At 47.0% G+C, this 22,565-nt stretch overlaps 1 protein-coding gene across 1 annotated transcript in view; it reads left to right on the top strand.

The window, feature by feature from the left end:
• Nucleotides 1-1,451: 1,451 nt before the first annotated feature.
• LOC147624225 (long chain acyl-CoA synthetase 4-like) overlaps nucleotides 1,452-22,565 on the top strand; it is a 90,350-nt gene continuing 69,236 nt past the window's right edge. The window contains exon 1 of the mRNA XM_086819172.1: nucleotides 1,452-1,855. Coding sequence (XP_086675298.1) covers nucleotides 1,692-1,855 — 164 coding nt within the window. The 5' untranslated portion in view covers nucleotides 1,452-1,691. The remainder of the gene's footprint in view (nucleotides 1,856-22,565) is intronic.

Genomic DNA, 22,565 nt, shown 5'->3' with positions numbered 1-22,565 from the left:
ATAACCTCGCAATATGAGCCTATGTGATGACATGACAATGTGAGCCTACGTGATGACGTGACAATGTGAGCCTACGTGATAACGTGTCACTTTTTCCCTCCTCAGGTTGTGTGTGTGCGTGTGGAAATTTTCTCCAAGGGTGTGTTAAAAATTTAGGGGAAGAAGTTTTAAGGGTCTAAGGGGGAGGAAAATTAAAAGGCCCCAAGGAAGCTAGTTTGTAGAGGGGGCCTGAGTGTGCATGTTTTTATTTTTTGGTCGTTTTTTTAGTTTTGAATTTTTTATAATTCTCGCATGCACATATATGTATATGTGCAATGAATAGGATGTGCTACATGATATATGTACAATGGGGTTTTAAGGTTTTGGCTTACCATGTGGCCTCACTATCTAGGAGAGTCGCTTGCCTATCCATGACGAAAGCCTTGATGTCATTGCTGGCGAGCTTGATTAAGCTTTGTCTTTCCAGTTAGATGGCGAGTTGGTATTGTGGTGTGGTGCACACGAGCATTGTGGGATTGTGGTAATCTTTTTGAGCTTTAGGGTTGCTTGAAGATGCCACGAAAGTGTGTGCATGACACTCTTTGGGATTTGGCACCATAGGTGGCTCTTCTTTGATAGGAACATGGATGTGTAAGGCTATTTCACACGGCCAAGGTATAACCTCTTACTGCATAGGGGATGCCCACTAATCCTTCCCTAGGATTAATGGGCTTGGACATACCAATGTGTAGGGAATGTGCACTAATCCTTTCTCTAGGGGTCGAAATGAAGTCGTCACCTATCACATCAGAGAAAATATCGTGTTGACTATGATGATCCATGGAAGGCTTGGACCTATCAATGCACAGGGGATGTGTACTAATCCTTTCACTAGAGGTCAAAATGAAGCCGTCCGACACTCTTTGGGATTTGGCACCATAGGTGGCTCTTCTTTGATAAGAACATGGATGTGTAAGGCTATTACACATGGGCAAGGTATTACCTCTTCCTGCTTAGGGGATGCCTACTAATCCTTCCCTAGGATTAGTGGGCTTGGATGTGAAGATGATTACTACTATAAATTTAATACATCTTGTCAGATGTATTAAATTTTCTATGGAGCCTTCTTTGAGTGAGAGGAAACTATTTACGATTTCACTCGAAGTCTACGAGGCTATCTACAATAGTAAGATATGGTATTTGTAATACCAATGGTTATTAGCTTTCATTTTCTTTAATACCTTGGTGCATTCTCAAATGTGAAATTTCACATGATGTGTAGACCAACTACAAAGCTATAACTATTGCTACAAGCAAAGCTAGTTTTACTAGGAGCAATGCTAGAGGAGAAGACATCATATGAGTATTAGCAACAAAGCTAGCTTTGCTATAGTAGGAGTGCTAGAGGAGAATAAAGCATAGGACCTAGGAGAAGACACTCCATAGAACGATCCAGGATTTCAGTCGGATATGAAGGCTGAACTAATGTTTAAAACCATGGGTCCCAAGGACAAAAACACAGCGCTAAAACAGAGCGCAGGAATGATTCCTAAGCATGACACCGACAGTGTTACCGTAAACCTTAAAGGCTCATCTATCAAACTGACAGCAACGCGCGCGCTGAGAGAGAGAGAGAGAGAGAGAGGGAGAGAGCTTGCCCTTTTCTCCTCTCTTCCTAAGTTCCTGCATCTTGTTCTTTAGCTGAGGTCGCCATGGCCGAGCCGCAGCGGCAGTGCTACATTGAGCATGTAGAGCCTTCCAAGCCCTCGCGTGGCGATGGCCGCCCCTCCGTTGGCCCCGTCTTTCGAAGCGTTTTTGCCAGCAACTCGCCTTCATCGCCATCGCCGAATCTGGAAACCTGTTGGGACCTCTTCAGGTATTTGTGTGTGTGTAGCACAGTATCTCCCTCCTCTCCCTTTAGCCATCGCTCTGCTCTGAGACATTTCTTTCTCTAAAGCCCAGATTTCGTTGGTTCTGGCTGGAAACACACTTTTCTTTATTCCTTTGTTGAAATTCCATGTACATCTCTTGCGGTAGAGAAAAAAGGGAAAATTTTGGCCTTCAGTTATCTGTCTGGTATGCGAGTTATGTAGATGTTATGTTTAATATAATATGCGTCTGCTCTAGCCCGTTTTTAAGCTAATGTCTCAGTTACACATTCTCTAATCTAATAGCCAAATGGTTCTTCACAAGTCACTAGCTTTAGTGCTAGCATGGCATCCGTGGCATTATCGACCTACAATGAGCATCAGAGGGTCATCTCACAGCCATTGGATGCAATGGCGAATGTCCTCCTCTCAGTCCACCCTTCATTATCTTGAATTTTGCCTGACGTGAGCTGAAAAAGCATCTACAAGGTTGTAGATCTGCATGATTGGTTATCTAGCTTGTTTTACCACGCACAAGGTCCAGCTAGACAATTTTTGTTGGAGGTGGCAATTCTCGTAGCTACTCTCGGGTTATTGGATGGCTGGAAGTTGTGGTGGAGTATCCCATATGCAAGAGCATGGGAAGTTGAAGAGCCATATATAGGGTGTGGTGGCACTTTGTCATAGATATCTCTTTCGGCTGGGTTTTTGGATGGCGAGCCCAACCACTCACGTTGCTTAGTGCCCTAGGGTGGTGTGCGTACTGCTATTGCGTGACTTTGACATGGTATCGGAGTTTGGCCTGTGTGGTCTTGGGTGGTCCTAACCTCTTTTTCTGAACGCGGTGCTCAAATTGAAGGAGAGTGTTGGAGATGGCAACTCTCGTAGCTACTCTCGGGTTATCGCATGACTGGAAGTTGTAGTGGATTATCCCATATGCAAGAGCTTGGGAAGTCGAAGAGCCATATATAGGGTGTGGTGGCACCTTGTCATAGATCCGATCAGGTTTTTGGGAGGGAGCAACGTCGAGCCCAACCACCGATGTTGCTCAGTGTCCTAGGGTGGCGTGCGTACTGTTGTCCCGTGACTTTGACATGGTATCAGAGCTCGGCCTATGTGGTCTTGGGCGGTCCTAACCTCTGTTTGATCGAGGTGCTCGAATTGAAGGAGGGTATTGGAGGTGGCAATTCTCGTAGCTACTCTTGGGTTATCGCATGATTGGAAGTTGTGGTGGATTATCCCATATGCAAGAGCATGGGAAGTCGAAGAGCCATATATAGGGTGTGGTGGCACCTTGTCATAGATATCTCATCCGGTTAGGTTTTTAGGGGGTAGCAACGGCTGGGAGATGGGAGCCCAACCACTGACGTTGCTCAATGCCCTAGTGTGGTGTGCATAATGTTGTTGTTGTCAGAATACGCAGCGGAGATGATGACCAGATCTGGGAACACAAGAGCAAAAACGCAGGTAGAAAAACAGCACAAGAGAGAGAGAGATGTAGGCATGTAACTCTGCTCTATATACACAAGAAGATCCAGAGAAATGATACAAATAGTGGTATGGGGCTGGGGTCTATATATATGCCCCTGGGAGAGCAGTCGGCCAGCAAAGGAAGTGCCCACGACTGCTGAAAAATGTCCACGACTGCATAAATGCAGTCGGCCAGCAGAAAAGTGCCCACGACTGAGAAACTCAGTTGGCCAGCAGTCCAGTAGCCCACAACTGAGAAACATGCAGTCGGCCAGCATTGGAGTGCTCCTGGCATCCTCTGGCAACCCTCCCAACCACTGGAAAAATGGAAAAAAATAGGGAAAAAATACGGGGAGTGAGGAAAAATGATAAAACACCTCATAAGGGCGGGCACACCCACAACAAAGGCCCTGGTGTATAAAACTGGACAGGAGATGACTTCTATACCCCCTCTCAGCTCCTGGTTGTGTAACCAACCACTGGGAGCTGGGGTGCCGCCTGAGCAAATCCTGAGAGAGCGACTTCGTGAAGAGGTCCACCGTACTGTCCTTCGTCGAACAGAACTCTAGCAAGATGTCATCAGCAACGATTTGTTTACGAACAAAGTGCCTCTGGATGACCATGGGTTCCTCCAATGGAAGCCCAAACCTGCAATGTAACCTCCTCCTGCTCCGTAAAACTGCTCCTGGGCCATAAGTAGATCTCCTCGTGTCCGGATCTCCTCCCCAAACCGAGTCACTCCAACCGCGGAGTCGGACTCCATCCAACAACCCCCCTCCTGTGTACAAGAGTCCATGATCCTTCGCATGCTGCAGAAACCACAGGAAACGCAATCTTGCCTCCCAAAGAGACATCTGCAACCATGAGCTCAACCGCCTCATCAGGAAGCTCCCGTCCAATCTGGTGTCCATCAACCAGATCCATGAACCATACAGCTTCTGAGTCACAGAGACATCACACTGCTCACAAGGATCACCACCTGTTATGGTGCACAAACAAGTCCTGGAAACCTGATGAAACCTGTCAACCACCCCCTCTGAATCCGGAACCACAAAGCGTGGAGAAACCACCTCCTTCTGCAAGTAAGCACCCGTCACCAGCCTGGCTTTCCGAAAGGTCCCCGTGGAAAGAACATCCTCAACAACTGGAAGTTCTATGTCCCGAACACTACGAGACATCAGAGCATAAGTGACCTGTTTAGCTTCCTCTGACTCACGAACACAAGAACTACCAACATCAGTACTGGAAAGTTCCTGCCAATTGCTGCCATCTACTGGCAAGCTATCCACCACTTGGTCTCGGAAAGCCCGCACCTGCAGCGTATCCACACACAAGTGGCCATTACCAGACTGCCACTCATCACAAACCTGAGGACCTGGGAGAGAGAGTGCTGAAAGCCTGTAAACTCCATTCTCCACTCCGCCTTCCCAAACCACTTGGCCTGTTGCTTTGTCCCGGAGAGCAACAAAATGCTCATCAAATTCCACCCGTACGCCAGTCTTGCAAACTTGATGCACTGACAACAGATGAAAACCAAGTGCCGGAACATACAACACCTGGGAGGAATGCTTCCCCCCTCTGCCATCGGGAATTATCTCCATCCTGCCCTCACTGTGAACTGGGATAGTGGACGTATCCCCCGTAAGAATATGACCAGAAAGCCTGCAGAGATCCTGTAAACCGGAACGGGAAGGAGTCATGTGCCTGGAAGCACCACTATCGAGAATCCACTCCCGAGTATCCGTTGCGGAGAGTCCTCCAATCTCCTCCCTACCTGAAGAAAATGAAGCATCGGTGTCCATCACCTCCAGGTGCACAAAAGCCGGAGTCTTCATGATTGCTGCTGAGGAGTCTTCACCCTTCTCGGTCTTCCGCTTGGGACACTGCCTCCAGTAGTGGCCTTTCTCGCCATAGTCATTACAGGTCCTCTCTACCTTCAGTTTCTCGTGGTCAGTGTCGGACTTCTTCTCAGAAGACTTCTCCGATGAAGCCTTCCCTTTGCCCGAGTTACGGCCTTTCGACCGTTGGCCAGTAAAGGCCTCCGAACCTCCACCCTGAGGAGAGTTCGTGAATCGTTCCTCCTGGTCCATGACCATGGGCACAAGCTCCTCCCACGTGATGGTACTGAGCCTGCCACTGGTAATCAAAGACGAGTAAAATGCTGAGTACGAAGAGGGCAAGTGTGACAGCAACGTGATGGCCATGTCCTCTGACGATATCTCTTTCCCAGCTTGAAGAACTTCCTGCTGAAGAGCCTGTAGCTTGTTAATATGCTCCCGCATCGTCGACGACTTTGCAGGGCTCATAACCCGCATCTGTACTTCCAAGGAAATCCTCTTCATGGGCGATACCCTGTTGTAAAGTGAGGCCAAATGCTGCCATATACCTCTGGCTAGCGTCATATGCTTTACATGATTGATTACCTGTGGTGTGCAGTTGAGGAAAATAAACGAACGGACCCTGGCGTCGACACGATCCCACATCCGTGTTTGGGCCTCCCGGTCCTTTCGGATCGACGGTAACTCCCCTTCCTCTACTTCCGGCCGTGGAACACCACCAACGACGAAATCGGCGAGGTCGTAGGACTCCAGAACAGATTCCATCATCACCTTCCATATGCCGTAGTTGCTCCCGTCCAACTGATGGTCCACCGGGAACGTGGGGAGTGTCGGGATCTTCACATGTCTCTCGGCCATCTCAAACCGATCTGCCATAGCGGGGATGTACTCTGAAAAGGGTGGGTGGGTGGGAACAAAGAAGAACTAAAACCTGCAAGTGGTTGTCCAGCAAATCAGCCCTCTTGCACCTTCTCTTCCCGATCAGCCCAAAACAGTCCACCAATCAGCCACAAAACAGTCCCCCTCTTGCTCACACAAATCCCAAGACCTATCTAGAGCCTAGGGCTCTGATACCATGTCAGAATACGCAGCGGAGATGATGACCAGATCTGGGAACACAAGAGCAAAATGCAGGCAGAAAAACAGCACAAGAGAGAGAGAGATGTAGGCGTATATACACAAGAAGATCCCGAGAAATGATACAAATAGTGGTATGGGGCTGGGGGCCTATATATATGCCCCTGGGAGAGCAGTCGGCCAGTAGAAAAGTGCCCACGACTGAGAAACTGCAGTCGGCCAGCAGTGTAGTAGCCCACGACTGAGAAACATGCAGTCGGCCAGCACTGGAGTGCTCCTGGCATCCTCTGGCAACCCTCCCAACCACTGGAAAAATGGGAAAAAATAGGGGAAAAATACGGGGAGTGAGGAAAAATGATAAAACACCTCATAAGGGCGGGCACACCCACAACAAAGGCCCTGGTGTATAAAACTGGACAGGAGATGACTTCTAACAGTTGTGTGATTGACACAATTTTGTCTACAACATTCTACTTATGCTTATTATAGACGATATGTGCGGCTCTTTGGACACCCCATTCGAAGGATGAGCCGAGACATGCTTTGCAGCCCTCGAAAGGAAAATGCCCAGGGGATGATGGTATTTCTCCATCCTTCTTTTTGTAGTTTTTGGCGATGATGTTACTATTGCTTTGCAGAGCAGATGTGGTGTACGGTTATGATGCGTCCTTTACTCATGGAGGGTCTTATCCACCTTGTCCTGAAAGGTGTGGACAAGACCAGTATTAGACAATGGAGGCCCATAACTCTGCTGGGATTTGCGTACAAAATCTTAGGGAAGGCAGTGAGTATGAGGCCTCAATTTGTTCTTCAGAGGGGTATTCATGATACCCAAAATGGTTTCTTCCAAGAAAGGAGTATTTTTGATAATATCTTCTCATTTCGGGAAGTTGTGGAGTGGAATAAATCTAGCCAATAATCCTTTGCCATTCTCTTGTTGGACTTTGAAACAACTTATGATGACAGTGTGGATTGGGACTTCTTGGAATGCACGATGGTATAGATAGGTTTCTCTCGAGTGGATCAGAGGGGTCTCTTGCATGTATAGGGTGACCCATAGCATAGTATTGGCCTACGGGGAGTGGTGAGGGCTTTCAGATCTTCCATTCTGGGAGGCAGGGATGCCACTTAGCTCCACTACTTTACCTTATAGTAGCGGAGGCTATGAGTAGATTTTTTAGGGTTATTCTAGGGGTTTCGGGCCTCAAGTTGTCTCTTTGCACAGAGGAAGAGTTATTGGACTCAGAGTTAGCAGATGATACTGCGATGTTTTTGGATGCCTCACAGGCATGCCTCTATGCTTTCTGCACTGCCTTGGAGATGTTTGGCTATTGGTGTGCCACCATCAGTTGGCACAAATCAACGGATTTTGGATTGGTGACTCTTCGTAGATAGACTGAGGTTTGGATGTGGGATATACTTAGAAGATTGAGAGAGGATGCATTGCTAGATACCTTGGCTGTCAGGTTGGCATTAACATCTTGCCTGTATAATTGTAACTATTTGGCCGTCCTAGCTCTTTTCACATGATGGAATACGTGCCCGGACACTGGACAAGTTGATGAAAGCATGGAAACAAGGATCATGAAGTTGACACAAGGAAAAGCATATGTTTTGGTCAAAAAGCAGAGAAAAGCAAAAAGTCAAATTGAGTTGACCCCGAGCTAGGAGCACCACTAACTAGAGAGGATTGAGCAAGACAGAAAAGCAAAAAGCCGCTTTTTCAAAAAGCAGTTCTAGGATCAAAGAGCAAGGCCCTAAAGCCAGAAAAGCAAAGCACAAGAACTTTGGAAAAGTTGGCTATATTTGAAGTAATATTTTATCGTTAAAAAGTTAAAAGAGGAAAAGCAAATTGAAAAAGACAAACCAAGAGCTTGGCTAGCTTTTGGTAAAAAGCAAGGCTCCCCCAACTATAAAACTAGCACGAGCCTTTATTTAGCATCAAGTTGGAGAGCAATGTCTTCATCATCATCATTAAGCCGTGGCCATCTTCGTTGAAGCGTTGAGTTCGTTATCACCATCATCATCAAAACGTTGAGATCATCATCGCCAACAACCAAGCATGGAGTTTAATCTCAGAGCTGCCTTTGCTCAAGAACGTCACTGTCGGCCCTTGCCTATGCCAAGTCATCCTTTCATACGGCTATACGAAACTGCATGGCCGCCTGCTGTTCCATTGTTTGGTTGCACCAACTAAATTGCCAGCTGTCGTCGCTAGAATCACTGCCACCTATCTACTGTGCCTTGCTTGGCCACTTTACGCATGAGCCTGGGTGCCGTATATTGTTGTGCACCATTTTGCTACTTGTATTGGCTGTTGCTATATTGCCACCGCCTGATTGTGCTGCTGCGGCCGCCACTTGCAGGTGCTAGTTGCTGCCAGTGCCTCCACCACTTGTAAGCCGCTGTTTGCTACTATTGGTTGCCGCATCAGCCAGCTGACAGCATTGCCTATGTCGTCAGGTTGCGCCACTTAAACTGCCTAGCTATGCCACCTACCACTTGGTCGTCGCCATCGATTGATTTGCTAGTGTCGTGGCTTGCTGTCGCCTGACGCTTGATTGCTGCTGACTGGATCTGCACCGCCTGCTGCTCTGTGTCGTACAACGGCTACCATGTAGCCACGCGAACTTGGTGCTATCCATACTCTCTTGTACAAACTCTTTGTGGATTGTTCTTCTCTAGATTGGGGATTGAATCTTCAGTTGGTCTTGGATTTGGATTTGAATGTGATACTAGCTTGGTGAGAGATTCTTGTGGGTCATCCCCGTGGTGTGCTTGGCATCAGGATCTCGTACCTTGACATTGACTCCGACTTGGGTTTCTACATCGGTATATTTGTTTGCTTTTGTATTCATTGATGTATTGATCCTAGCTTGCTAAGCCCGTGGATTGTTCCTTAATAAATTTTTGAAAGGGAGCGGGGCTTGTTTCCTGCTTAGTATGTGTGTATTGTGCAAAGTTTCCTAAACCCTTCTCTCTCTCTCTCTCTCTCTCTCTCTCTCTCTATCTTCACTCTCTATATGTTGGATACGTGGTGTACTCTGTCACGACACACCCGGTTGAGCTTACAGTGGTATCAGAGTAGGATTTCCCAGATGATGCAAGCAATCGCAGACCAGACAGCCAAGTTGGATGAGCAGAAGGCGCGGATCTTGGCTCTGGAGGAGCGTTCCCGCTCTCCAGCGTCCCGTTTTCCATCTCCTCCTCTCCTTCCGTATTCCAGATACCAGATCCTCGTCACAGGGACCCTCTCGCGGGGTCTCAGCCGCCGCAGCCAAGCTCCTTGCTTGAGTTGCAGATGCGTGCATTGGAGATCCGACAACGAGAAGACGATGCCATGCGATGCGTTGAACACGAGCGTTACCTCAGAGCTTTGGACGCCAGATTGACACCGGCGGCACCCTCGAATCATTTTCCCGAGAAAATGAATTTCAGTAAGTATAATGGTAAACTCGATCCCACAACTCTTTATTCATGGTTACATCAATTTGAAGCTTACTTTGCCGCAGTTAGGAAAACAGATAGTGACAAAGTGATCTTAGCTAGTTGGTACTTGGAAGGTGAGGCCATTCCTTGGTGGATTGAGTGGGCTCACGTCCACACCAGAGCAGGTATGGCAGCTTATGTGGGACGAATTCGTCCGCGACCTTAAGCAACGGTTTCTACCGCCCCACTACCTTGAGCGACTTGAAGACGAGTTCAAGGGAGCGCGTCAGAATGCGCAACCAATCCTTTAGTTTGCCAATAAAATTTCGACTTTATGTCTGCAATTAGGCTTATCTGATACGTACAAGAAAGGGCAGTTTTTGTATGGCCTGGACACGCAAATCCAATGGGAGGTGCGTATGTTTAGGCCAGCCACCTTTGAGGACGCACTCTCGCTTGCGCAGAGTGCACAAATGAAACACAATGGTGGCAAGCCCAAGACTTCCCAGCCGGCTTCTCCCAGGGCTAACACCTCGGGGGGCAAAAGCCAGAACCAGACGGGGTCTTCCCCAGGACAGAGCCCGGGAGCCTCTGGCTCCAAGAACTCGAACAATGCGTCTAAGCTTACTCCAGACCAGAAAGCGGAGGCAGGCAAGACAGGTGGCAAGTTGAGTGTTGAGGAGCTTTCTCAGTACAAGGAGGAGGGTAGATGTTTCTTTTGTCATACAGAAGGACATACTTCTCGGGATTGTCCGAAGAAGCCTCCAAAGGCCGCTGCCGCCTCCACAGCCGTGGTGAGCTTAGCTCCCACACAGACCCCAGCGGCTAACCCTAGTTCTTCAACCCCCGGTGCTTCAGTTGGAGCAATTATTAGCCGGGAGCTCGAAGATAAGCAAAAGGGCGCCCATGACCAGGAGTATGAGCGCAACGAATTGCTCAAGTCCTTTGGCTACATAGGTGGCCAGAGAGTCGTTGTCTTGTTTGACAGCGGCATCACGGAGGATGTGGTCACGGAACAGGCCACTAGGCGTGCCCGTTTCGAGTTGACTCCGGTGGACAAACAGGTTGAGGGTTTTAGCACAGGTATGACAACGAGCATCAAGTATGAAGCTCTAGGTGCTAAATTAGTGATTCAAGGCATAGAGTTTGTGTGTGACTTTATGGTTGTCCCTCTTGTAGGAGCAGACATAATTTTGGGTATCCAGTGGTTTCACAAGTTTCTTCCTGATGTCAATCGGAATGTGTCAAACACCCCGATGACCATTAAGTGTGAGCCAGGTATTCCAAACTTTCCGCTCATAAGCCACTTGCAGGCTAAGCGAGCAGTCAGGAAAGGCGCACAGTGTGTGATGATTTACATCCAGACAGCCCAAACGGTGGCCAGTGCTTCCGAGAAGTACTCGGTTCTCCATGAAAAGTTCCAGAAGATTTTTCTTCGGGACAGCCTCCCTCCCCAGCTCCCCCCGTCCAGACCGGAGGATCACAGGATTGACCTCCTCCCAGGCTCGGAACCCCCGAGCAAGTTTCCGTATCGCCTTTCCAAGGCAATGGAATCGGAATTGGACCGCCAACTCCAAGAATTGTTGCAAGCTGGCTTCATCCGCCCCAGCATGTCGCCATTTGCAGCACCGATCTTGTTTGTCAAGAAGAAAGATGGGTCTTTCCGGTTGTGTGTCGATTATCGTGCACTCAACAAGCTAACTATCAAGAGCAGATTCCCGATGCCTCGAATTGACTATATTCTGGAGAGGCTGAATGGAGCAAAGGTGTTCTCAAAACTGGATTTAAAGAGTGGGTACCACTAGGTACGGATTGTAGAGGGGGACATCCCCAAGACTGCCTTCGGTACAGAACGGGCCCACTATGAATTTGTGGTCATGCCATTTGGTTTGACGAACGCCCCAGCTACATTTAACCGCATGATGATGCGTGTTTTCCGGGATTTGATTGGAAAGTGTGTTCATATTTCTGGACGACATACTCATCTTTTCAGCTACAGTTGAGCAACATGACATTGATGTGGAGAAAGTCCTTAAGTTGCTGGAAAGCAACGAGCTCTATGTCAATGAAAAGAAGTCAGAATTTTATCTGTTCCAGGTACATTTCTTGGGATATATAATTAGTGCTGATGGCATTCGACTTGATCTGGCTAAAGTGGCCGAGATTGTTAACTGGGAAGTACCTCAGACAGCTTATGACATTAGATCATTTGTGGGTATATGCCAGGTATATTCCACCCACATTGACAAGTTTTTTGATCTCTCGGCAGATCTCACTGATCTGCTAAAGGGAGTGAAAACCAGAAGGCAAAAGATTTGAATGACTCCATGAGCGTTGGAGGCATTCCAGAACCTCAAGGTGGCTTTGTCAGAAGCGCCTTGTTTAGCCCTTGCCTCGTGGGACGAACCATTTCAAGTGATCACCGATGCGAGTAACATCGCAATTGGAGGTGCATTGCAACAGAATGGTCATTCAGAAGCTTACATGTCTCGTAAGTTACTCCCCGCCGAAAAGAACTACTCAGTCTATGATCGTGAACTCCTAGCAGTTATACAGGCCTTGAAACATTGGAAACATTTCCTGTATGGCCGTGACTTCAAGGTTCGCACTGACCATCAGGCATTGCGCTGGATTCAAACGATGCCAAGTGCACAGTGGAGTGATCGACAACACCGCTGGAGTCAGATATTCCAGCAGTTCGGTGGTATGATTGAGTACCTTCTAGGAAAGGCCAATCCAGTGGCCGATGCTTTAAGCAGGAAGGGACAAGTATCTACGATATTCCAGCAGTTCGGTGGTATGATTGAGTACCTTCCAGGAAAGGCCAATCCAGTGGCCGATGCTTTAAGCAGGAAGGGACAAGTATCTACGATTCAGACCACTAGACTTGACCTTGTTGGTACAGGACTAGAAGACATGAAGCACACGTACGCGGATTTCGAGGAATTCGGTACACAGTGGGAACAGGCATTGGATGCCACAGGACCATGCCACTTTCTGATACGCGATGGTTGGCTTTTCTACAAAGGTCTACTGTGTGTCATGAAGTCATTCAGGGCAGCTCTTCTCCATGATGTCCATGACGCCATTACAGGTGGTCATTGGGGCATGATTTCGACTCTGGAGAAATTAGAACGGCAATACTATTGGCCAAAGATGAGGCGTGATGTGTTTATATATGTACAACGTTGTGACATTTGTCAAAAGGTGAAAGCTCCTCGTGGGAAGAAGATAAGGTTGTTACAGCCCTTGCTAATTCCTGAGGGTCCTTTCCAAGACATTTCGATGGACTTTGTCACAAATCTGCCTCCCAGTCCGAGTAAGCGTAATACGCAGTGCTTAACTATTGTTGATAGGTTTAGCAAATTTGTTATGCTTATTCCTTGCAGGGCCAATGTGACCGCCGAGAATGTTGCCCAGTTATTCATTCGGCATTGGTATCCGATTGGCGGGATTCCTAGAACCATAGTGTCAGACCGAGATGCCAAGTTTACCAGTCATTTTTGGAGGGCATTGTTTGATAATTTTGGTACTAAGTTGAATTTTTCCAGTGCATTCCACCCACAGACAGATGGCCAGACAGAGATATACAACCAGTTGGCCTTTGATGTGCTGAAGTGTTATGTCCACGATCAGCAAGGTAAGTGGGAATCGTTTTTGCCTTTAGTTCAAGCTGTTTTGAACGACTCTTTTTCTTCAGCTATTGGCAGGACTCCATATGAGGCAGCGTTTGGAAGACCTTTCCAGTCGTTGTTAACCAGGACTTCGTCTTCAGTACCGGAGGCGAACAGAGTGACGAAGTCTTACCAGGAGATCCTAGAGTCAGTTAAAGACAGATTGGCTAAAGCGCAAGAGGCCTACACTCGACAGGCCAATAAAGACGAAGGGATATGAAGTTTTCGGAAGGGGATTGGGTGTATTTTCGGATTATGAAGCAAAGATTGAAGCAGGTGGGCAAGCGATGCCCAAAGTTGTCTTTCAGGAGCTTCGGACCATTTCCCTTCTGGAAAAAGATTAATGAGGTGTCTATGCAGGTAACGCTACCTCCGAGTTGGACTATGCATGATGTATTTCATGTCAGTTGGCTAAAGCCATATGCAGGTCCACCCCCTTCAGAGGTCAAAGACGAAGCGGAACCAGACATTGTGGATGAAGCAGAAATCATGGTTCCAGAATAGATCCTTTTGCACCGTTTCAAGCATGGCTCCGGCCGAAGACTACGACAGTTCCTCACGAAGTTTCAGGACCGAGGAACTCATGAAGCAGTATGGCTCGACAAAGAATTTTTTGAAGACTATCCGGCATTATTGACGGATTATTTGGAGGCTATGCAGCTTCCGTCAAGTTAAGCAGAAGGGGATGTCACGTGCATCCCGCACTTGGATGCCACGTAGACATTTCTGTACAGAAGGTGCAGGACTTGGGATGGTGAACTGGTCCCATGTGAGCCCAGTCCGGGTCGAGTTAGCCAGGGATCCATCTCAGTCGTTCAAGGTTAGGTGTGCATTGTCCTGCACATGAGTCCAAGGTCAGGTGTGCACTGTCCTGCACATGAATCAGTGCCAGTCCGCGCTGTGAGTCTCCCTCTAGAATGATGTCAGTGGTTCTGTGTATCTGGTAAGGTACCGAATGCTAGATCACTGAGTAGAGTATGTTTAGGACAAGGGGCCAGCCCATAGGGCTACCCCGGAGCTTAGTATGGGCATGGGAATGGCGTGAAACCATCCCCATGTGGGCTAGTAAGGCCCAGGCTGGACCCACCAGCCATGGAAGGGCTGTAGGACAGTCCTAGGGCAAAGATCAGGCCATTTTTAGGAGGGGACAGCCTTCATAGGGCTGTAGGGCAAGTATGGGGCAGCCCATACAGGCTGCCCAGCCCATGGATTGTGGGCAAGCGCTATGCCCAGCCCTTCAGAAGCAGGCGCCTGATGACCAGCCAGCCAGGAAGTGATGCGCAGGATTTATGGGAATTTTTTCAGCATTTAATGGGATTTTTCAGCATTAAATGCTGAATATCCAGTCGTGGGACATATCTGATGCTGGCCGCCTGCTCTTATGCTGGCCGACTGCCCCTGAAGGGTAGTATAAATAGAAGAGGTCCACAATCCCATCTTTCATCTCATTTTTCACCAAGTGCTCAAGCAAACCAAGGGGCCAAGATAGCCAAGGGCTTGCTAACGCAAAGGGGTGAAGGATTCAGGTCAAGGGCAGGATTTTCCAGCCAAGAAAAGGTCAAGTTTTCTGTATTTGTTTTCAGATATACATCATTCTAATAAAGCAAATACACCATCCGTGGTGGGGGCCCTACAGAGGGTAATTGGGACCCAATACTGTGTCCTCTCCTCTCCATCTCCCCCTTCTCTCTCTATTTTCTGCACATCTCCTTTCAGTTTGTGCGTTAATTCCGTCGCGAAAAGAGTGTTGATTTCTGAGTTTTGAAGTACCGATCCTTCTCCGAAGCTTCCGCATATTACATCGATCCATTATCCATGAGACCATTGCCGTGTTGTCAGAATTGTACCATGATTTTCAACAATTCAGGCGTTTGCTCACGGATGAGGAATTCCTAGGTTGGAGAGCCAAGAGGGAACATGACAAAAGAAGGGCTCAAATGTTTGAAGACTTTATCAAGGACAGAGCCACCGAAGCCGAAGGAGTTGAAGCTGCGAAAGCTTATCTTCATGCTAAAGGAGTTACTATCGTGGAAAGATCTAGAGCCATTAGGTCTGTATTCCGTGGAGGAAATAGGGAGGCTATTTCTATGCCTGCGCTCTCAGATACATCATCTTTGGAACAAGTAAGGGAAAAGAAGACAAAGGAGCGTTCGATAACCGACAAAGTGGACTTCGAGCCGGGAGAGAAGAGCGTCAAGTCAAGTTCGATGCTTTTTATGGAAAGCGGTACATGAGAAAGCTTTATCTTTTGTTAAGCAAGTTGATGCCGCTTTTGGAGGCAAGGACTTCTCTAAAAAGTCCAAGCTTCGTATGGTTCGTATGCATTTGAAGGACGCCGCCTTGAATTGGTGGCTAAAGGTGGTGCAAGGAGGAAGCGAGCCAAAATCATGGACTGGTGACTTCAAGGTTATGTTCAAACAAGAAGTTTCTATCCGCAAACTTTGAAGCAGATGTGCATAAAGAATGGGATGAGGTAAAATTGAAAGTTGGAGAGAATGTGGCAAGTATCTTTACAACTTTTCAACTGTTTCATTGAAATTTACTTCTTATACTCCTATTCCAATGCTAATGGAAATGTGCAAGTTTGTGAATAGACTTCAACCTAAGCTTATGCAAGCTGTGTATATGGTTGGACCGAAATCTTTGGAGGAAGCCCAAGACAAAACTTTGCAAGCCGAGGCTTTGTACATGCCTTGGATGGAGGGCAAGACAAAGAATGATAACCGGGATCCATCCCAAAAGAAGAAGTTTAAAGAGGATCCCAATCGAGAACTTAGCCTCTAGAGAAGAAGGAAACGAGTGAGGACAAATCTCCACTCTTTTGAAGAAAATAGCAACTTGAGGAATATGCTAGAGAAGGGAAGTGCTTTCAATGTGGAAAGAAGAGACACTTGGCTGCAAATTGTTCCAACAAGCTAGAGCAAGAAGACAGAGAGACCTGATTGATATTATGCTAGTAAGTTCGTCACGTGGTTTGCAGTGGTTCTTAGCCCATTGCATGATTGGACAAAGAAAGCCGTGGGATTATGGTGAACCTAAGTTGAAAAAAAGAATCTTTTGAAGTATTGAAATTTTATGCTAGTAAAGGACCAATGTTGATTACTCCAGATTTGTCATTTATGGTTAAATGTGATGCCTTAGGAGATTGAATTGGAACATATTATAGAATGGAGATTTGGTGACTTCTTATGTCATCAAGGAGGGTTTTTTTATGATGCAAACGTGTTTGTGTAACAAAGGATTTGAGGCCAAAGGTGATGGAATAGTGCCATGTGTTAGCACATTCATCCCCAGTTTCTGCCCAACTTATGAGACACTTTCTGTCTCTTGCTTGGGACTGTATCACTTCAGTATATTCAGCATAGTTGCTCCATATATCTCTCTCTCTCTTGCACTCTCTGCTCAGCACACTCTAGGCTACAATTTTTCCCTCGGCTCAGAGCAGTTTCATGGAGTAGTAAGAGGCAACCATCTTTTGCCTTGTCGTCGACAGGGGCAAAGTCTGTAAAGTTGGATGGTTCCAACTACAGTGTGGAAGGTGCCTTGTGTGGCGTGGATCTTTGGGATTGGCTCGTTACACCTGCCAATGCCACCCCTCCCACCCTTGCTTCCGGTGGTGTGACTCAAGCAGAGATTGATATTTGGCAGGCGAATGATCGTCGTGTTTTCTCCTTTCTGATGTTGAATTGTCAGGATTTTGTTCTCTCTCATGTGGATACAGCAGATGTTGCACATGAAGTTTGGAAGGCATTTGCAGATCTCTATGAGATTAAGTCTCCGGGTTGGATTTTGGTGTTGGAAAAGCAGCTTATGAACATATTAGTTTTTGCCTTTCCATCTTTATCTGCTTTCATCTCGAAGATGAAAGATCTCCGGGACGAGCTTGCTATTTGTGGCAAGGATATGGCTATTTGGCTTCTCTCCAAGCTTCCAGAGAGGTTTGATGCTTATTTTTAGTCTCTTGTTTCTTCTCCTCGTCCTGTTCCAGTTACTTGGGAGGAAGTTCTCCCCTCCATTATGCAGATTGAGTCTTGCTTTGAGGAGCGGACTGGCACCTCTGGTGGTTCTGATGGAGCTTTGGCTGCACGAGATAAAGGGAAGAATCAACAGAAGAAAGGGAAAGGGGGTTTTGACAAGAACTCCAAGGATAAAGACAAAGACAAAAGCAGATCTTTTAAAAACAAGGACATTGAGTGTCATTATTGTGGCAAGAAGGGTCATAAATCGCCCCAATGTCACAAGAAGAAGCGGGATGAAGAAGCAAAGAACTCTCCCTCTACAGCGGTGTCTTAGACCAAGAAGGATGATGGTATTCTTCTATTAGCAGGTACTCGTTGTGTACTTGCTCTTGTGACTTCTTAGTCGCGGTTATGGATTGTGGATAGCGGTGCTACTGCTCACATGACACCCCATCGAGATTGATTTGAGGACTTCACTGCCAGGACAGGCGAGATCACTTTCGGTGATTCTTCTTCTGTGCTAGTACATGGACATGGCACCATCCCCATCTTCCGCTCTTCCGAGGACAAGAGGTACTTCTCTGACGTTTTGTACATTCCAGATTTGGCATTTAACCTTTTGTCAGTGAGTGCTCTTACAACTCAGGGTGCGGAGGTGATCTTCTCTCGTTATGAGATTACCATTCGTGATAAGGAGATTGGTAGCATCTTGGCTCATGGAGTCCAAGATAGTGGTCTGTACAAGTTCACTGCTTTGCCTTCTTCTGCTCTTTGGCATGCTCGGTTTGGCCATTTGAGCTATCAGCTTCTACAGTGAGCTTCGAAGGATGGATTGGTTGAGGGTTTACCGACCATCAAGGCTCCATCTTCTGTTTGTTTCTCTTGTTTACGAGGGAAGAAACACCGAGCCGCCTTTCCGAAGGAGGCGACACACAAGTCTTCGATATCACTTGCTCTCGTTCATGCAGACTTATGTGGCCCTATGAGTACCACGTCTTTGAGTAAGATGTTGTACATGCTCGTGATGGTGGATGACTTCTCCAAATATATTTGGGTCTTCTTTTTGAAGTCCAAGGATGAGGCTTTTCAACACTTTTGTGACTGGAGAGTTGAGGTGGAAAAAGAGACCGATTCCTCGGTCAAGGCTCTCAAGACTAACAGAGGGGGTGAGTTTACATCCCAGGAGTTTCAACAATATTCCAGGACCCATGGCATTCGGAGAAAGCTTACTACAGCATATACTCCATCAAAGAATAGAGTTGCAGAGTGGAAGAATAGGACCATTATGGAGATGGCCCGTGCTATGCTTGAGCATTCTTCATTACCTCGATGTTTTTGGGCTGAGGCGGCTTCCACTGCTGTCTATATTCAGAACAGGTCTCCTACTGCTACGCTTCCAGATAAAACTCCATATGAGGCTTTCCATGGTGAGAAGCCCTTTGTTGTTTATTTCCGTGTATTTGGTTGTTTGACGTATGTACATGTGCCTAAGGAGCATCGCTCCAAGTTGGACTCGAAGTCTCAGCGCATGACTTTTCTCGGATATAGCACTGTGTCCAAGGCATTATGATCAGTATGCCGGCAAAGTTGTGAGCCGTGATGTGGTGTTCGACGAGATCCCTACATCTTCAGAGGGGGGTGGTGAGCTTTTTCTTCCTCCGCCTCCTTCTCCGCCTTCTCCTCCTCCTCCTCCTCCCTCTGCTTCTGTTGCATCTCCAGCTGTGGATTCTCAGTAAGATGATGATACTTTTCTCCTCCTCCAGCGAGTTTGAGCAGATCTGTGCTTGGATGGTACTTTCAGACAGTTCGTGATTCTGGGTTACGTGAGCTTCCTTCTGCTCCGCTGCTTGGTTCTTTCAGGCAATCTTCCAGTTTTAGGGAAACAAATTCATGAGGGCAACATGTTTGACTATGCTCATATATCCTCTATCATTCATGGTCCTTTTGATCCCACTTTTGTGGAGGAGGCTCTTTCACATGAGCCTTGGCGTCGTGCTATGCAAGCAGAGTTGGATGCTATTGAACGGAATGGCACTTGGATTTTGGTGCCTAGGCCACTGTAGCGTAAGGTGATTGGTGTGCGCTAGATCTTCAAATCGAAGTTCCGAGCTGATGGCAGCTTGGATAAGCACAAGGCGAGGTTGGTTGCCAAGGGTTATGCTCAGTGCCCTGGAGTCGACTTCGATGAGACCTTCGCTCCGACGGCCCGAATGACTACCATTCGCATCGTTCTTGCTCTTGCAGGACATCATAGATGGCCCGTATTCTAGATGGACGTCAAGTTGGCTTTCTTGAATGGACAGCTTACACAGGAGGTTTATGTTGATCAGCCACCGGGATTTGTTGTTCCAGGCAAATAGGCTCAGGTGTACCGGTTGAAGAAAGCTTTATATGGTCTGAAGCAGGCTCCGCGGGCTTGGTACTAGTGGATTGATGAGTTCTTTCAGAAGCTGTCATCTTCAGCTCACTTTTACTCCATTTTATTCTCTTTTTATCCAGATATTTATCTGATATTTTTTCCATATTTTTAAGGCTATTTCAGGCATTTTTATGTGTCATGGACATTTGTCCTTCAATGCTACTTGCTGACATCTCTACATGAGATGTATATAAGCATGGCCATTGTACCTTCATATTTCATTCAATACAATTTAATACAATTCAATACGTTAGTTTCTAGCTAAAGTGTTGGATCTCTCTTGGCTGTCTACTCTCTCTTGTGTGATCTCTATTTGCTTCCGCTTCATATTCACATATTCTCACATATCTTGTGCTTACACAGATTAGCAAGAAGAGTTTTCAACTTGCGTTTTTTTCTCCTCTGCCCCGTTGGCGGCTATGTTTTGGAGATCTACTTCATCACACAAATTAGCGCTTTAATGTTGCGTTTCTCCTACACCAGCACATTCGTTATTTTTTTCCGAGCCCGCCCTCTCTTGGCCTAATTTTGTATTTTGTCTCTACCTCCGACTTAGTGGCAACATCGTGCACTTGCTCCATTAGCCTCTCCCTCCCTTACTTCATCGCGCATCAGGTCGGCTTTTGTCTTCACCCTCGTGCCTTGATCTCCAGTAGGAGTACAATTGTACATCTTTCTTTCACCTCACCTAGCGTCTAGGGAAGAGCGGGCCTTCCTTGGGTACCTACTTGCAGCCTTTCTGCTTTAAATTCAAGAGGAGGATTCCCTGGCTTCTACATTGACTATCATCTCTTCATCCATTCCTCAACTTCCCAAGGAATCCATCTAGATGGAACGGATTATCTTGATTGGGCACTACAGATGAAGACTCTCCTTCGATATCATTGGCTATGGGGTATTGTTTTTGGTACTAATGCCTCTATCGATGCTACTTCTCCTCAGGCTGAGATTGATGCCTGGGTTGAGAAAGATGCAAGGGCTCATGCCTTTATCTTCTTCAACATAAAACCCTCTATTGCTCGTCAATTTGATGACAACGATGAGGAAAGTGCAGAAGAATTGTGGGATACTATCTAGAGGAGGTATCACTGTGAGAACTCTGCTTAGAAGGTCCCCTTGGAGAATCAGCTCTCCAATCTGAAGATTCGCTGATATTGCTAATATCATGGATTCAGTTATGGAGTTCATAACCATTTAGAAACAATTGGTCTCTTTGGGGAGCAAAGCTAACGAGTACTTTGTCAATCGGCTCCTCGCCGAATTGCGCGAGACTTTCTCTGCTTTTTGTGATACCGTATCACTTCTTCCTTCTACTCGTGATTTACATACCATTGTTGGCATGCTTCAGGATAGGGCCACGAGAAAGAAGACCAGCCAGGGTGCTTTCGAGACCCTTCTTTAGGCTAAGGGCAAAAGCAAATGGTAGTCCAAGGTTTCCACGAGCAACAAAGGTGACCACCAATCTGCCAACCATCCCTCTCACAAGGAGCTTACTTGTCATTATTGTGGTCTCAAAGGTCACATTTAACCTGATTGTTGCAACAAGAAGAGAGAAGGTGGTTCTGCTAAGACTCCCCTGCCCCGCCCCCCCCCCCAAATCAAACCTCTTCATCCACCAACCAGGCTCAAAAATCCTCTTCCACCAAGGAGACTGTCTTCATCGGTATTGAGGAGCTTCCCTCTGACTCTCTGTTCCTTCCACCTCACGTCTTACGGATTGGGTGGTTGATAGTGAGTGTACTACTTACATGACTCTTGACAGAACCATTCTTCATGACATTCGTCCCAGCTCTTCGACGATGTCCATTGGTGATGCTTCCAACTTGGAGGCCTCTTTGGTTGGTAATGTGTAACTTAACTCTTTCTCGGGCCAGCCTTCTACCATTCAGGAGGTGCTTCATGTTCCCAAGCTCTCCAGCAATCTCCTCTCAGTTTTCGGATTGCGGAGAAAGGATATGGTGTCTACTTCGACAGTTCCCTCCTTGAGATTATCGACACCACCACCTTGCAGATTGTATCCAAGAAGGTGGTCTTTATTGGTTGAAGGACTTTGGAGGCTCTTTGATCGAGTCCCAATCTCATCTGTTGCAACTTCTTCAAAGCTATTATGCCTTGGTAGCTCATGTGGATACGCATCTGAATTATACTTCTTTGTAGCTGCCATCTTCTCAGAAGATGGTCGAGGGTCTTCCACCACTGAAACCCTCTTACTCTGCTTGTGTGGCTTGTCTTCATGGTAAGAAACACCAGATGCCTCTCCTCAGGAGGCTACTCATCGGGCTTCTCGTATTGTGGAGCTCATTCATATGGACTTGTGCAACCCCATGCGGCCTACTACCCAAGGAGGAGTCAGGTACTTTATGCTTATTATCAATGATTACTCACGCAAAGTTTTGGTTTATATCTTGGCAGAAAAATCTTCTTTATCCCTTGCCTCTCCACCCCCACCCCCACTTCCTCCCTCCTTGGCTTCTCCTCCTTCTTTTGCTCCTGTGCAAGAAAAGATTGCCCCCAAGATTCCACGATGGTTGGAAACCACAGCTTACTGATTCTTCAGCGCAATCTTTGATGACACGGGCATGGAGATTACAACAGCTTCGTCATTCTTGTAACGTCGCCTTGATGAGCATAGTGATACTGTTATATGAGTCTACTACAGCTAAAGAGGCTCTTGCTCTTCTTGAGTGGTTCCAAATGATTGAGTGTCATCCAATTTCTTATCCGATGGATCCTATCTCCAAGCTCTCCTGTGATGATCCCTCTCCTCTCTTCGAGGACAATACATAGTACCAAAGGCTTGTTGGTTCTCTTCTTTATTTGACTTACACCAAGCCTGACATTTCTTACGGTGT

This window comes from Cibotium barometz, chromosome 25, assembly GCF_041138505.1.
Source record: "Cibotium barometz isolate CiBa-2024 chromosome 25, ASM4113850v1, whole genome shotgun sequence".
NCBI classification, from domain to species: domain Eukaryota; kingdom Viridiplantae; phylum Streptophyta; class Polypodiopsida; order Cyatheales; family Cibotiaceae; genus Cibotium; species Cibotium barometz.
Note: the sequence above shows the minus strand (reverse complement) of the source record. Positions and strands in the feature narration are given on the sequence as shown.